At 37.9% G+C, this 17,858-nt stretch overlaps 1 protein-coding gene across 1 annotated transcript; it reads left to right on the top strand.

Moving 5' to 3' along the window:
- Positions 1-221: 221 nt before the first annotated feature.
- LOC140168304 (CD151 antigen-like) lies at positions 222-16,209 on the top strand. Its single transcript, XM_072191658.1, has 9 exons — positions 222-333; positions 3,315-3,426; positions 4,221-4,421; positions 9,275-9,349; positions 10,716-10,820; positions 11,276-11,464; positions 12,457-12,540; positions 13,832-13,911; positions 15,054-16,209. The coding sequence occupies exons 2-9, from the start codon at positions 3,355-3,357 to the stop codon at positions 15,061-15,063; spliced, it is 816 nt and encodes a 271-aa protein (XP_072047759.1). The 5' UTR covers positions 222-333; positions 3,315-3,354; the 3' UTR covers positions 15,064-16,209.
- The last annotated feature ends 1,649 nt before the right edge of the window (positions 16,210-17,858 follow it).

The following is a 17,858-nucleotide window of genomic DNA, read 5'->3' on the forward strand; positions in this document are numbered from 1 at the left end:
GGTAGAATCTGAATTTTTCACTTGAACAATGAGGGGGTATGTTAAGTTTTAAATGGAGAAAAATGGGGAAACAAGGGGGAATCTGAAAATTTTAAACGAACGCGCCGGGGAAACGCGACATAATTTTGTAGATTTATTTGTCAAAACTCCGACCCCACCACCTGGCGTAAATATTGAACGGTCCATTATTTCAATTAATAAAGGTTGCCTTTCCTACTTTGAATGAAACAAGTGAACCGTGAACACGTGAACCGGGAAGTTTGCAAACATTGTACAAAAAGTCACTTTTTAAACAATGGATTTTCATTTTAACATGGCAGCTGGCAACAACAGGCAAGTGATTTATATTTATTAATTTAAAGCTAGAAACAAGTTGAATGTAAGAATGTAGGCCTAAAGAGAGATATCTGTAAATATGGAATAAAAGATTTTCTCATTATTGTCTTATTAATTTCTAATAATTTAATTGTACCGATAAATTGGAGAAGATTCGGATTACTTAACCTGTAGATTCACATTACCAGTTTGAAGTTGTATAATGCATGTTGTTAAAAATTATATATATATTTTCATTGTCGCCAGAGGACAATCATGTTTGGAAATGTTTCATGTCTGAATAACTGAATAAATGAATATTATTGATTCATGTTGTATTTCTTTCTTTCTTTCTTTTTTTCTTTCTTTCTTTCTTTCTTTCTTTCTTTCTTTCTTTCTTTCTTTCTTTCTTTCTTTCTTTCTTTCTTTCTTTCTTTCTTTCTTTCTTTCTTTCTTTCTTTCTTTCTTTCTTTCTTTCTTTCTTTCTTTCTTTCTTTCTTTCTTTCTTTCTTTCTTTCTTTCTTTCTTTCTTTCTTTCTTTCTTTCTTTCTTTCTTTCTTTCTTTCTTTCTTTCTTTCTTTCTTTCTTTCTTTCTTTCTTTCTTTTTTTTTTCTTCTTCATGTGAGGGGTCCGAGGGATCCCGGTGGTCTCCTTTCTCGTTTCTTCTTTCCCTTCCGATAGGCAAAAAACAACAACAACAAAAACACAAAACACAAGACTTGAATTCCATAGCCGTAATTTATTTCAAGCAGTAGTGTAAATGAAAAATAAGCGGAAGTATACAATATTGTCGCATAGAATGACTAACGCACTAAACATGTCATTGTTTAACCGTAAAATACTTGAACCATGAACGTATGTAATTGGCCTTGAATAGAATAATGGTAAATTCCCGTATTGACCTGTACAAATACTACGAGGAAGTAACTTGTTAAGAAATTTAAAGTATAAACAAACAAACAAAACAAACAAACAAACAAACAAACAAACAAACAAACAAACAACATCATTTAAGGTGAGGTGAAGATTTACCCAAATTTCAACTCGAATCTCATTCACTTTACCACTGATGTATGATGTAATATATAGTACAGTACATGTACAGCCTGTCTCAAAAAAAATTGTGCAAGTGAAAAGCGCCCTCTTTGGCGATTAGAAAATACCGTTGTGACATGATGCTTACATCAACGTCAAGGGCACAGTCTTAGCTCTCAAATACCGTTTGTTCTGTTTAATTTGCTCTTTTTAATATCGAGATATGCTTAGTTAAGAACGAACATCAACGTCAAGGGCATATTCTTAGCTCTCAAATGCCGTTTAGTCTGTTCAATTTGCTTGTTTTAATCTCGAGATATGTTTACTTAACAACGAAAGGGTAAAATCACAATTGTGCCACTTTTACTAGGGAAGAGGGCTGTACATGTAAATCAATGATAGCATCAAGTTTATCAAGAGTTCCTTCGTCAAATCAAAAGAACGCATCAATTACACAGCAATACAAAATTGTTTTTAATGTTTTATCATTATAAAGGTATAATGATTCTCTTTTTCCACTAACGACCCATTAAACGATAAATAAATAATTCACATTCTGTTGTAAAATTAAATACATGTGCATGTCAATGATTTTAATAAATACTGTAAATCATTCAAGACAATGTTAAAAACCAAATAAATATTACACACTTATAGGTTAATGAACTTTGACAAGTTCATGAAATTAGACAAATTAATGAAATTAGACAAAATAATGCACGCGCACTGGTGTTGATGCGTCTAATGCACGGGGATCGTGCATTAGACGCATCAACATCAGCTATCATTGATTTACATGTACAGCCCTCTTCCCTAGTAAAAGTGGCACAATTGTGATTTTACCCTTTCGTTGTTAAGTAAACATATCTCGAGATTAAAACAAGCAAATTGAACAGACTAAACGGCATTTGAGAGCTAAGAATATGCCCTTGACGTTGATGTGAGCATTATGTCACAACGATATTTTCTAATTGCCACAGAGGGCGCTTTTCACTTGCACAATTTTTTCTGAGACAGGCTGTAGTACATGTAGGTTTATGTTTAGAGCACGCCATCAATGTTTTTACACCGTTGTAATGTAATTTAGTAAACTAACATACCCTGCAAAAATCAAGGTACTCAATTGTGACAAAATCAGAGATCTAAATAAAACGACGGAGTAGGCCTATGTCTTTCAATTATTACGATTGACGCGCATACGATGCCTACTCCCCATTCCAGAAAAATAGAGAACTAATTTTTTTTGGATTGAAAAAATATTATTCTGTTTTGCCAAATGAAACATAGCTAATACCTAATCCTGTAGTTAGTCCTAATTGGAAATAAAAGAAAAAGTTCACTATTTTACTTGCTTCTTGAAAAAAGAACCAAAAATATGCATATTCGGGATGTTTTCTGACAATCGAGTCACAAATAATCACAGACTTGGAACAAGTCTAAGCATTCAAAATCTTGAGTATATGCCGAAATTTTGCTCTAATTTTCACTTTTTTGTGTTACTTTAATTAAATGGTTGGTTATAAGAACGCATGTTTTTGGCCCTTATTTCCAAAAATTGGCCAAATATTAAAATTTGACTTTTATTGCTAGTTAGGACTAACTAAAGGATTACGATTTAGCTTTGTTTCATTTGGCAAAACAGGACAATATTTTTTTAATCCCAAAAATTTAGTTCTGTATTTTTCTAAAATGGGGAGTAGTACGTACACGGCGTGCGGACGGTTATAACACATCAAAATGACCCAACTCAGTCACGATACACAAAGTGACACGCATTAGCGCATAATGCGCTGGTATTAGATAGTGACTTTTCTTTGTTTTGCCTAATCTGTTCGGGTCAAAATTAAAAGGGGACATATCTGAGAGTGCCAGTGAAAACTAACATTTTGCTGAAAAAAAAGGTTTTTTATGGAAATGTTACAAATGGCTTTAATCTAATTTCACCATTTTGTCATTATTCATAGGTGCCTGTCTGCATTCTCCATCTGAATTAAAGCTGTTACCATGGCAACCACACGTACACAGTGCGGTACCTGCTCCAAGATCATATTCTTTATTGTCAACCTCATATTCTGGGTAATTAATTACTATATTATGGAAGTAGGCGGCCTCAGCGCTGCCGGGCTTGCGACCTATGTTGTTTTAAGCCTTTTTTTAATTTAAAAAGCCTTGCGTAACCTTAAATAAACTGGAAAAAACCCAGCGTCTGATGTCACTGTCAATAACGATCCTTGATTGGTTTACACAGGTTAATAGCGCGTAAAAGGAAGGGCGATTAGTCTCGTGCCGATCGGAGAAAATGAATAGCAAAAAATGGCGAAATATTACGTACTTTTACAAGGCAAAAAGCAACTTTTCTAGGCATTGTTAACATGGTGCCTTCGCGAAAGAAAGTTTCCTACTATAAAGACCTAACTTTTGAGATGGTTTGTATGTTTGAAGGTGCAAAATTAACAATAAGGCGCCCGGTTATACCACCGCGTTCAGCAAGTCATTATCACGACACTTGTAAGTAAACAAACCGTGTTCGAGTTTGATTGACAGATGACGTCAGACGCTATAAATTCTTTTTATCTCTTTCATTATAGTTGATTTAAACACTTTTATGGGGGAAGGACATGCTCCAATACTGTATTTTCCTCAATAAATATTGAAATTTATGAAAATAAATGATTTGTTTTTAAAAGGACCATCTGCTCTTAATCAGATACGACAGATATTTGATGTATGTTGTCCATACAGATTTTTTGTCAAATAACTCCACGTTAAACAGCCAATATTTTGGCTTAAAATGGACAGGAAGTCTTCCTGACAGTTATTTGTATTAATCAGTTTACTTTCAGTTTTGTTTCATATTTCATCTTACACAGCTTTATACAGGTATTGCTTACCTCGGTGTCGGCATATGGGTTAGCGTAGACAGAACCACAATAGAATTCCTGCAGCTTTTCGACGACCCACTCTTCAGAGCGGTTGGTTTTGCAGCAATAGCCATCGGAGGTATTGTGACCATACTAGGTTTCCTGGGATGTTTTGGGGCGTGCCATGAGTCGAAATGGATGTTATGGACAGTAAGTGTATCAGGTCAAAATCGGGAACCCCATTAGTTCGAAGGGTCATTAGTTTGACATTGGATAAAGTTAGGTTTTAGAGTATTGTATGTTAGGATTAGGGCTAAGGATCAGGTTAGGGTTAGGGTTATCATTAGGGCTAGTGTTAGGGATAAGGAATTAGGTCAGGGTTAGGGTAAGTGTTATAGTTAGGTTTTGGGTTAGGGTTAGGATATATGTGACCTGCTACCACGCAATGAGCGTAAAGTCGCATCATGCAGTTATTGTTAACTACATGTATGCACACAACACAGGGACACTCACAATAGGCAATTGTACCCTACTGGTAGCGCTGTGTTGTAGCTATAGGGGATGAACTAGTTAGCATCATGTATCAAAAAGTATAAAAGCTATGATTTTAGTACTTGCTCTATGTTTCAATTACTTATTCTTTTCCAAATATCTGAATCTTAATCCGGTACAAGCTTTAATAACGCGGGAACATACATTTTTATGAAAAAGAAATCCTACCATCAATCCAAACTGCACATTTTCCTTTACCGGGCAGCCGTTTTTTGGTCGTATTTGGAAGATTGGTGTCATAAAACCGTCATAGTTACAAATTTAGTACTTTCTGTCAATCAAGTATGGCTTATTCTCTACATGTCAATCTTTAAATAATTGGCATAGTCCTTATAATAACGGTGGTCCGCCTTGATGAGTAAATGACAGCAAACAGCTGCAAACCAGTGAAAAATACCCCAAAACTCGGTCAGCGGAGCTCCACTCGTACATGTCAATAGTGTCATTATTGATTGGATTAGTCGTCCGTAGCGGACATTCGGTCGGTCATTGGATTAATATTATCAGGTGGTAATAAATTTCCATTGAACAATAGATTGCTATATAATGGTTTAGTACTGCATATATCGGTTTAATCTTCAATAAGCGGGTTATGGCTGGAAAGGTCACGGTGAATTTGCCGTGGACGTAACTGCACTATTAAAGTTGGTAGTTTTGAAACGCCTGGCTACTGCATTGTTTCTTTCCAAGTCAGAAGCAAGTTTGTATGTCCTTTGTGAATTGGGGCACAATGGCCCATTCACGAAGGACTATTGGCTTGCACAGGTGCGCGGCAAACAAAGAGCATCAACACAGTCAGCCAATGTCTTGGAACTTCCAACTTGCGACTTTATACTCATTTCATTGTAGTAGGTCACATTAAATTTTGAAAAAATGTTTGTTTCCTTGAGAAATAGTCAATTTCGAATTTCCTACATATTTTGCATAATTTCCTGTATTTGTATTTCTCTATTTGGATAGAAGTTTCCACCCAAATGTTAACATTATCTTCCAAATGCAAATATTTCTTTTGGTGAAAGGGGCTTCCTGGAATCCATATTTTTTACAGGCTGACATGAATAATGTAAGAACCAGTGGCAACATTTTTATTTATATCAAATAATTGGTGCCCACCCGTATTCAGTTTATGAACAAGACTGCCGCATTAAAATACAACACAAGATCTGCGAATTTGTCGATTAATGCTATAAAAGGATATTAAACTATAAATTTTGGGTCATTTGCAAGTGGACCCACGTACGTTGTATTTGAAATAAGCATGTCTTTGAATATACATCAAAACTGACGGGTACTAATGAATAATTTTGATACCGCCCATATTCTTGGCTTGCGCAAGGACGAACAATTTTACATCAACTCTGGGCTAATAATGAGCAAACTGATGAATCAAAATGCTTTTCGGAATACGAGGGGTATTGTAAGGTAGAAAAGGGGCACAATTGCCCCTGACTCCTACTTATTTTGAACCTTGAAGTGTATGGATAGGATATGCACAACTCATTTAGGTACCAAGTCTTGTGATAACAGCGCTATAGGGGCCCTATTATAATAGGTACCAAAGGCGCTCTTTTTATTGCATAGTACCATCATTATAAAAATACACGAAAGCTCTATCCATATGGTCATTATTATACTCGATACAATATTTTACATCTCTAGAGTAAAAGCTAGTAAAAACAGAAGCAGAAAGCAACTATACAGTTACCACGATAGAATTGCTTTATTCCGCGTAGTAACTGGATAAGTAACCAAGATTCATTTCGCTAAAAATCAGAAGTAGCCATCGGTAAATATCGGGATACCGATAGCACAACAGGACCAAACATAACGAGGTGCCTTACCCTATGGGCCTGTTTCAGCTCTAGATACACAAAAGTGGGTTGCACTGATGACCAATAATTGCATAACAGGCAAATTCCCATTGCATGATAATCAAGGCATACATCTGTGACTGCTAGAAGGAGAGAAGCCAAACACTGAATGTCATCTGGTCTTGTATATCTCTTGGAAACTGTATTCACCCAGGTGTCACCATAGATCATTCCCTCACCATCATGTTGAGAAGAAGAAGGCTAATATCTGTGCAAGAAACTACATTGTCGGCAATCTTATTGGAACAAGATGGAATGCCAGGCCAGACACTCTACGATCACCTGCCTTAACCCTTTACTCAACCAGCTGCGGAGTATGCACATGGTCAGTTTGGGAAAGATCAGCTCTTGCTAAGAAGATTGATTCAGCCATCGCGACTCCAATGGCCGCCTTATTACTGGATGTCTTAGATCAACATCATTTGTGTTATAGTGTCACCAGAGATCTTTCAAAGTGCACAAGCAGCAGAGAACATCATCACCAGACCACAAATGAGTAACATCTCCTATTCGGCCATGAACATGAATCAGCTGCATTCTAAGAAAAGCTTCCTCAATGAAGTTGAACCATCTGAACAAGCAGAAGGTACCAGAGCTGCCTTATGGAAAGAGATGTAAGGCACTTTTCCATCAGCAACATCCATGTTCATAAGTGCCAAAGAGGAGCTTCCCTCGGTGCCTACTCAAGCTGGGCTTAATGGAAATGCCTCAACAGACTGAGAATGGTACTGGTCTGTTCCTGTTTAAAGCTGAGGACCTCGCAGAAAACAATGATATTGTTATCTGTTGTGTCCAGCTCTGACTGAAACATATTATCTACCATGTGTAGACACGATAAACAGAAAAAGTAAAAGTCGGGTGTCAAAAATATTGATTTTGAGATATAGCAAAATAAATGAAGTGATTTCCTATATTTTCGATTGTTTAAGGCTTACGGAAACTGCTCACATCAAATCAAATGGTCAAGGAATCAAATGGTCAATTTTATGGGGTTTTCTGCGAACCGATACTAAACCCAAATGTTGATATGACTGCATACATATTTTGCTTGATCACATCACATGTGTGTGCTGTAAGTGTGGTGCCACTTTCTGATGGATGATTTCCTTCCTTCCTTCCTTCCTTCTTTCCTTCCTTCCTTCCTTCCTTCCTTCCTTCCTTCCATATACGTGCTTACCTCAAATGGTGCATGAGTATCAACGCACGGGCTTTACGTGCACAGTTTACCTATGCACGATCCTGGAACCTAGGATTGATTGCAGATACCAGAACCGGGGATGGTCCCCCTTCTCTTTTCGAATAGCTCTGACACTTAACGTACACAGGGTTTGACTCTTCCTGTACACGGGACCAACGGCTTTACGTGACATCCGAATCACGGACGAAGCACATACACTACCTATATCTGCACGTGATAAGCAGTGTATGGGGGCGAGAAGATTTGTTAATCATTACAAGCCGACGTCAAACGTCGGCTTGTGCTGTCTCTTCCCAATTCTTCTTCTTCTTCTTCTTTCTTTCTTTCTTCTGGCAACCGCAATCAACTGCATGTAGCTCCGCAAGGGATTGACAGATTTCATGCGAGTATTTTTTTGGGGGGGGGGGGGGCGTTGTGGGCGCCAGCCCCCGGGGTAAAAGCAGGTGGCGGCCAAAATGAAGGGGCGGCGGAAGAAGAAGGGGCGGCATAAACCGGGGCGGCAAAAACGAAATGGGCGGCAAAAAGAATTAGTAAATAAAAAAGGGCGAACAAATTTGAAAAAGCATGAAAAATTTGGAAAAAATGGTACTATACATGAAAATGTGCTGCTTTTAGGGCGCTTGCGCCTGAAACCCTTTTGCTGTGACCTTTGACCTAGCTATAATGGTCAAAAATGTGATTTCACAAAAAATGCTACTCCTTCCACAAATTACATGCGATGAGGACATGGTTATATCATGTGACTCAACTTTAGTCGGTGTCTATAGGGTGTGCTCAGATAAGGGGTCAAAGGTCATTAAGGGTCATTTCCGGTCAAAGTCTAAAAATATTCAAAAATCACTGTCTTTACAAATTACATAGCAGAAAGTCGCCATTAGCACACATGCATCGCTACTAGCCAGGGTCTTTAGGATGCCTACAGTTTTGGGGTCAAAGGTCATTAAGGGATTACTTCCGTTCAAAAACCAAAATTATCAAAAATGTTCAAAATGTTTTTATCTCAAAATGTAAACAAACCAGAGTAATATAACCATCATACATGAATTAGTGTTACCTGATGTATGCATGGTATTTTTATTTTGGGGGTCAAAGGTCATTAAGGGGTCACTTCCTGTTTTTATCTCAATAACTGAACATGTTAGAATTTTTTAATTAAAATTGGAACAATGCATTTTGTCAGTATACATAAGGTTTTTTTTTCATTGAGGTCAAAGGTCATTAAGGGGGTCAAAAGGTCAATCAAAAATTAAAAAAAATCAAAATCCATGTATAAGTTCCAATTAAACTGAAATTCACCAGGAAAATTTCTTATGACATCCTAAGCACAATGCAAGAGCAGTTGACCCCATCCGTGACCCAGGGGTCAAGTTATAGGGGTCGAAGGTCTGTTGAAGCGTCTGTTGACTCTAGTTTATCATTTGTTTTCTTCTCTTTTCTTTCAGTACTTTGTTGTTGTGTTGATACTCTTCTTAGCAGAAGTGGTTTGTTTGGCTCTGACATTTGCTTATCAGAGTGAGGTAGGTTGCTCATGCTTACTGAGATCAGGTCACAAAACTGAATATATAGATTCATCAGGTTCATTGGTAAACAGACTGAATAAATTGCCTTTGCACAAAACCAAAATTTTACTTACAATTGACGGTTTCGTCTATCATGGTCGATAGACATCTCAGAAGTGGTTTCTTTGGCTATGACGTTTGCTTATCAGAGTGACGTAGGTTGCTCATGCTTTTAGTACTGAGGTCAGGTCACAAAACTAAATATATTCATCAGGTTTGTAGGTAAACAGAACCAGAATTTTACTTACAATTGAACGCATTGTCTACCATGGTTGATAGACATCTTCAGAACATAGGCGGTGGAAGCAAGTGGGGGACGGGGGAAACGTTCCCTTAGACTTAGACGCCCCTAAAAATCACGATAGAAGAAAAATATGCGGGGTTAGAGCTTGTAACAAGCCTAGAAAGTTTAAAACAATAAAGCTGATTATAAGCATATCTATTGTTTTTCCCCAGTCGCAAGCCAAGGTGCGTTCCGTATAATGTGTCATTTTCAGACCATTCTGCAACGTTATCTAACGTCGCGAACACGATGTATCAATGTAAAATTTAAGCTGCATGACTATGTTGGCAGAACGTTTATACAACGTTATTTAAAACATGCTCTGTCTAAAGGATGACGTTCTAGAACGATCGTACAACTTGCTAATGTTATCAGAACGTTCTTTGGACGTTTGCAAAGTCCTGACCAAACACTAACCAATCACAGACGTTCAGAAACGTTTTGTGCAACATTATTCAACGCCTCGAACACGTTGTATGAATGTAAAATATAAGCTGCATGACTACGTTGGCAGAACGTTTATACGACGTTTCTTAAATAATGGTTTAAACCTGTACAAAGGGTGACGTTCAAGAACGTTATCTGGACGTTTGCAAAGTCCTGACCATCGACCATACGCCACTATTTATACACTATACACATTTTATAATTAAGAAATATCGGCAAAAATGAAAAACATTGCATGTCATAGTGGCGTACACCTCGCTACATTCCATAGTATCGGACCTATACACCACTATGGATTTTTTCTCGAAAAGTTGTTTATTTGCGGCGCCCCACTATACGCCACTATGGAATACAGCCGGTTATTTAAGTTGCATGACTAATAAGTTGGCGTAACGTTTATACAACGTTTCTCAAAAACATGGTTCAAGAACGGTCGTATAACTATATAGATAACGTTAGCAGACAAACCCTGACAAACGTTGTGAGAACGTTTTGTGTTTCCTCGGTTAGATGACTGCCAGATGTGGGACCTGGGGCGGGGCCTGACTGCTGCACATACTAATCCAGTTGTTTTACTCTTATACTTCTGTACAGGTGGAGACATTTGTATCATCCAAACTTGATGAGAGCATACAAGAGAACTACGGCAAAGAAGGCTTTGAGGGTGAATCGAGAGCTATTGACCAGCTCCAGATATCGGTAAATACATGTAGGCATGTTTGACACACGTGTTACCACATTTGTACACTCGTGAGGGTATAGAACCTATTTTGCGATGTTTTCTTAGGACTTACGTTTTGAGGACGTGTGAGACTGCGAGCTTTATTCCTCGTTGAATTGGTATCTTGTTCAATTGGATTGGCCGCCCTTAGACTAGTCTGCACTTTTGCCCATGAATTTTGCGTTTGTGGTTTTCAGTTTAGCTACAAATCTGGACGGTATATTGTTAAAGGAACACTCAGCATTATGCCTAATATTTTAGAAAAACAATTATCAAGCACGAATTACATGGTTTTAAACAAATTCATAATGATTATAAAAACGAATAAAAACAGCCGGCTCTCAACACGCGATATTCAAAATTCCTGCACCGAAATTGCCCTTCCCAAAATAGTTGCTTTATAAATTAATTTGTTTCTATTTCATTCTTTCAGCTTGAATGCTGCGGTAACAGCAATTTCACCAACTGGAGCACATCTAGGTGGTACTTGACGTCAGAAATCGATAACCAACGGCTACCATGCAGTTGCTGTATTGGGTACTCACAAACATCATCAGCGGTGTGTGAAGGCCTGTGTCAAAATCCGTTCACTGAACAACAATCAGATTCAAGATACGAAAAGGTAAGTGACATTATTATGTGCTAGAAGTTTAAAATAAATTACATATGACACTTGACAAAATAAAAAATTAAAAGATATAGGCCTACATGTACAATGTGAAGATAAAAATACACTAGGAACCGGGATAACCCATAAAACCAGTGTTTCAGGCTTAATAGAATTAGACTACAGCAGTATACGCTGAAATGAAAGTGTTTCTAAAAGTGTTACTAGAATACGATTGTTTGCACCTATCGCTATGGTAATTAATCCTGTTATATCACTACTTTTACAGTGAATATGTATCTATTGTTTGTAACCACTCATCCGACATCGCCAGTGGCGTAACTAAGGGGTGGGGTGGGGTGGGGGGATTCAGGGGGGAAACGTGCCCCGGGCGCCACCCATAGGGGGCACCAAATCGACCAATTCATCATCGATTCTGCGCCCCTACAAGCGATGAAAGTCAAAATTTTCAATTGAAATTGTCAACTGAAAAAACATTTTAAGACCGATATTCAACTTCTAGTAACCATAATTAATTAGTGGTAGGCCTTATTTGTCCAAAATTTCGCGCGCTCCGCGAGCAATTGTTTCAAGAATTTGGGGCGCCATTATGTATCCTTAGCCCTGTGTCAGACCCTGCCCTGTGTGCCACAACCCCTAACCACGCCACTGCCCGCGTCTAAGATAATCTCGGGGGGGTAGGGGCGCCAATTTTGTTTCTTGCCCAACCCAGTGGACATTGCACTTATGAACTCTCACGTCCCTCCTGACTAGAATGGATTGGGTTGGGATCAATGTATTGATTTGATTATATCACTTGGTTTTGTCACTATAAAGATTTGAACACATGACACATGGGAAGAATATAACACGGTCTTGAGGTGTTTTTATTTTAAAAAAACCCCAACATTCACAAGATAATACATTGGCTTAGGATAAAAAATATTGGATTTTGAAATATAAATTGCTGCTGATGTTTAATTATATTCCCTGTCAACTTTTCACAGGGTTGTTACGATGCATTACATGAGAAGATCATAGAAAATATATGGATCATTGGCGGCAATTTGATTGGAGTGGTGATATTACAGGTGAGTGAGTGCTCATAATATACCGTAGTGCATTTGCCTAAAATGGCGGATTTAAGCAGGTTGAATTTGAGCTTTGTAGGGGACACACAGAGCATTTAGGCGTAGGGATTTATCCAATTTATGCAAATATATACTATACGACGGCTAGCGCACGCGTACGTTGATCAAGTGCATGACATATATGTCAGACATGAGGTTATAATAAAGCGTACGCATGTGCTACGTCACAAGACGCAGTCATTATTTAGAGGTTAATAACTGCGCGTCCGATGGCATATTGTAAAAAAAAATTGCCCAATGGAACCGAGGAATGTCCCAAAGGGCGTAGCCCCAAGGGACATTCCGAGGTTCAAAGCATAATGTTTAGATTTTCCACAATGCCAGACATATGTGATGCGATCAAGCAAAATCAGTCGGAACTCGGAAACATTAAATTTTGATTTTCTTATATGATAGTAAAAAGGATTTACAAAGCTACATTGTGCAGACAACCCCATTAAAATTGAACAACCAGTTCCAAAGATATGAGTAATTAAAGAGTTTTCAAAACAACAGGACACAAAAGGAAATATTACCTTTGTTTGGCTATATCTCGAAATCAATATTTCCAAGTTCCGACTGATTTTGCTTGATCGCATCACATATTACAGACGCAAAGTTATTAACCTCATTCATAACCGTCACTTTCATCTCTTCATTTTACAAGATAACTAAATTTTCCTGAAAAGATAATTTTTTTACATTTTGCCTATACAAAAATCGAATAGGCTAAAACAGACGGATTACAATCGGTGCAATCTGTGCAAATATGGTAGCGCGGAGGTTGCTAATATGTACGCTGACGGCGAGGAGGTCCACTGTTGCGCGATTGCGTTTTGGCAAATATGATTGGATCGCATGTATCGCGTTTATTCAGGAGGAAATAAAGCTGAGGTATATGAGGACCTCCCTAAGTGCAAAGGATTCGATTTGCTGGCCAATGCTGAAGATGTGAAGAGTTGGATGGCATCCATGCTACTTCACAGGACTTGAGGAAAAAAAGAGCTTGGGAGCCCTGTCCTGACCTATATTGATGTTCTTAACCCCCGGTCATACTGTAGTGCCCTTAGGGTTGGGGAAGATACTGGTCTGAAAGCTATACAGAGTTTGGGACAGCAATGTAGGACAGAAAGGTGTGATAATCCACTGTAATTCGAGGACACCCATTCGCCTTTAGTTAAATTACCCGCATGTCCCCTTGTTATCCATGCTGTGACTTGCTTTCATAGCTGTTTCCTTCTCTTGTGTACAGGTACTACTGATGATCTTCTCAGTTATATTACTCAGAAATATTGATGAAGATAAGAATGATAGCCAGCAATCAACTCATAGGTAAATATTTAGAGACCACGAAATATTTCCCATTTCTGCATACTAACGAATACAATAGTATTATAAACCGTCCCTATTCGCCGGCGTAAGTGACATAATAATCGATCGGATTAACTTCCATAGCAATAGGTGAAAACAATGTTTGAATATATTGCGCTGTACTACAAGCAGGTTGCACTCATCTGTGTATGTCTACAATCATAGATTGAATGCAATACCGCTCTTTTCAAAGATACTAATCTTACAGGTGCGAGTGATCAGCATGATATGGTTCAATGCAGAAGTACCACGTGAACGTACTAGTGCAGTGCGGTATAATCAAACAATGTTTTCACCTATTGCTATGGTAGTTAATCCGATTATTGCGTCACTGGCGAATTATAACTTTTGAAGTGAGTGCCCGATCCAATTTGCAGAACACGAGCATAAATGGCAAACAAAGTCGATAACGTCACACTCTATAATATCCAAGGACCAGTTTATATGAGTATTTACAATGATAAGGAAGCTAAGAATTGTTCAAAAAATGGGGTGGGGGTGTGGGGTGTATGGGGGTAGGTGTAGATTTCGAATGGAGCATGTATCCCCTTTTGAAATTCACACTCCCTGTGTAGAAGATTAAGGTCATGTCTTCTATAGGGGGTGTGTGGATTTCAACTGGTAAAGCCCAATGGCAATGCTTGTCCTTAATTCTTGATTATTATTATTTTCACCCTTTTTCTTCCTCTTCCAGTCTCCCTCCTCCTATTTCGTCTCTATTCCTCCCTCACTCTCTCTATCTGTCTTGTGCTTCATTAACCCCCCTGCGCACAACCACTTAATATTCCCGTCCCTGCGCATCCAAGATGACCGCCATGGCAGGAACGGCAATCTTAGTATTGAATTATTGAATCATAGTATTGAATTTCAAAACTTCTTATGAGCCTGGGGAATGAGGAATAATCATTAAAAAACATTTGAAATGTTTATGAAGTAATTCATTGTAGTATTTTTTCCACATTCAAGATGGCCACCATGGTTGAATGTACCGCCTTGACTTGGAAGAAGACTTATCTATATCTTGTTGCATTTTCTCTCGCCGTAATTTCTTTCATTAGCCTGAAGCTTACGTTATCAATATTGTATGTTCCTTCCCATTGCAGCTACAGATAGATGGCGCATCGTTTTTAACATCTCACAGCATTACTATGGTTTCTACTATTGTAAATATGATTGGGATGAAGTGAACATTTTTTCGAGAGGATATGTTTAAAAACAAAATTCTCACAATTTCCTGCTGTAGTGGACTGCAGTCTACATCCATACCTTCAGCAGTTCAGTGCCAACTGATGTTACTTATATTTAATCAGCAGCATCAGAATCATTGAATCTCTGAATAGCCGGGCTGAATAGTGATATCGGCATTAAATGCCTAATGCTTATGGGACAGTTTTTGCCAAATTTGTATGACTGAACTCTTGACTTGTCGGGAAAATTTCTTTAATTTTAATTTTAAAATGCCGTTTAAAATGTTTTGCTAAAACAAAAAGAACAATATTGTAATTTTACAAATTAATTATCCAAAATGTTTTTTCATTGATAACATTATTACAATAATAAATTAATAATTGATGATTAAAGCAATTTTCCCGAAAGGTAAGAGTTCGATTGTACCAAAACTTTGCCACAATGCATTGCGAGTGTGAAACTCTGATATCGTTTATGGTACTGGAGAGGGCACAGAATTACTCACATGGAGATGTAGAGGGCGTAGAATTACCCACATGGAGAGGAGCATCACAGGGAGCAGGAACTTGCAGGAGTGGGTGGATTTCAAATCACCTAAAAGTCGCCCAATTTTTCTCTTCACCTGTGGTTTCTATGAGACAGGAAACAGTCATAAGTGGCAGAAAAGTGGCCCAAATTGGGCTACCAAGTTTTAACCATGTAGATTTATTCTCGAGAATTTTACAATATATATACAGATATATTATATAATCAGAGCTATGTCTAAGCTAGTAGTAGTATGCATTATATTGAATATTCCCTAGCTGCAATGTGGTGCAGTTGGAGTTTTTACATGCTTTTTAAACCAGACCATAGACTATGCCATAGTCGAAATTTATTAAAAATATGTTATTATTAGTCATGATGAACCCATTTCGTTGAACTCAAAATTATACTGATGTTTATTAAAATTAAAGTATTCAATAGTAAAATGGTCATAAAGAGTTAAAAATATCAGATGATTAGTGACAATAAAAGTAATTGAATGCAACACTATCTTGCATAATTATAATGGCTCACTTTAATACTGAAAAATTCTGATTTTGAATCTACCTGTGTATTGATAGCGAACCCACTTGGGAAGCTAACAACAAACAGAGGGAGTGCAGTGACTGAAAAGATCAGATACAGATGTGAAAATCTATCAGTTGCACACAAATCAATATAAATCAGAGTTTTATGCTTAGGCCCTAAATGTAATAGCCAGAGTGTGCAAAATGGGCAAGTGGACTACGGAGAAGTCTAACCAGACCATGGAATGCGCTGTATTGCAGACTATGACATGACACTGTCCTGCTTGAAATTGGTTATTATAAGGTGTGTATATGCATGTGCATGTATCATATGTATATGTCTGTAATACAGGGTGTCCCTGAAAGAACTGTATCGTCGGAAGCTTCAATATTTGGGTATTTTAATGCCCCAACCAAACATAACTAACTGGTTGAAGAATAAAGCAGCTATCACACACTTTTTAACTTTTGACAATAATTGACCACACGTCCACACCGTTCTTGAAAAATTAGAATTTTACGTAAATGCCTCATATTTCATCCGTTCCAAAGATTCAAATATTGATCAATGACAACAGACGTCTGAAGCGTAGAAAATAAATGTGTGCATACAGTTTATTAGTGTGATAGCTGCTCGTATTATTTAGGTATAGAATTGAACATTGTATAACGTTTTGTTAGAAAAATTAATAAATGGTCACATCAAACAAACGTACACAAATTATTTCTGAGATTGATTGACAGGTGACGTCACGCGCAAGCTAGTATTTTTTTTAATTAATCCAGTCTCCGATTATATATGATTATTTTATACTACAGTTTGTCCACTCTGAAGTACAAAGTGACAATGCTCGCGTATACAGCGCGTAAACAGTGCGCAGTGCTGCGTCTCTGCTGAGGTATGCATGCCTTCAAAGTCGGCACAATGTGTGCGTCCGCGTCAGTACTTTGTACTTCAGAGTAGACTAACTGTAGTCCATCTGTTAATTGGGTTAGAGTTTCTGCAAAGTGCTCATGCCTTGATGCAATACACTCAAATATGTCCAAAATCTTTCAGTCATTCGAGGACTGTCAAATTTCAAAAATGTCAATTTTTCCGTGATCTTCATCCATGGCGTTGTCTGTTTTTAAAGACAGTTCTGCATGGTTAATAATTTACCATAAAACGTATATGATATCGCGTTAAGACAAATCTAAATTATTTGATATCTGAAGGACATTTGTCGTATCCACTGCAATTTGGTGTGTCTGATGTGCTCTCATGTCCCACAAAATGAAAACAAATACTGTGCAAAGGTGAGTTACAGAGCCCTGAAGTCACAAATCATGAGAATCAAGTTAGTGTCAGTTTCTGCTACAAGGGGGATTATCTACACCCTGTGTGCATGCAAGTTTCATGGTGAAATAATGTAATGGAGCATTTCAACTGCAAGGACATAACCACCAGTGGCGTAGCCAGGATTTCGGAGCCTGGGGGGGGGGGGGACAACTTGTAAATGTACCGACCAAAGTATTTTTGCCGACGGCAGTTGTGATTTGTTGACCCAATTTATGCCCAGTGCGCTCTGAATCTAAAAAGAGGGGGTGCTGAACCAATTTTTCCATAATTTCAACACGCTTTTACGTTGATATCATTCAATGTGGCAACCAGTGGCGTAGATTTTTTTT

This window comes from Amphiura filiformis, chromosome 13 (assembly GCF_039555335.1).
Source record: "Amphiura filiformis chromosome 13, Afil_fr2py, whole genome shotgun sequence".
In the NCBI taxonomy this organism is placed as follows: domain Eukaryota; kingdom Metazoa; phylum Echinodermata; class Ophiuroidea; order Amphilepidida; family Amphiuridae; genus Amphiura; species Amphiura filiformis.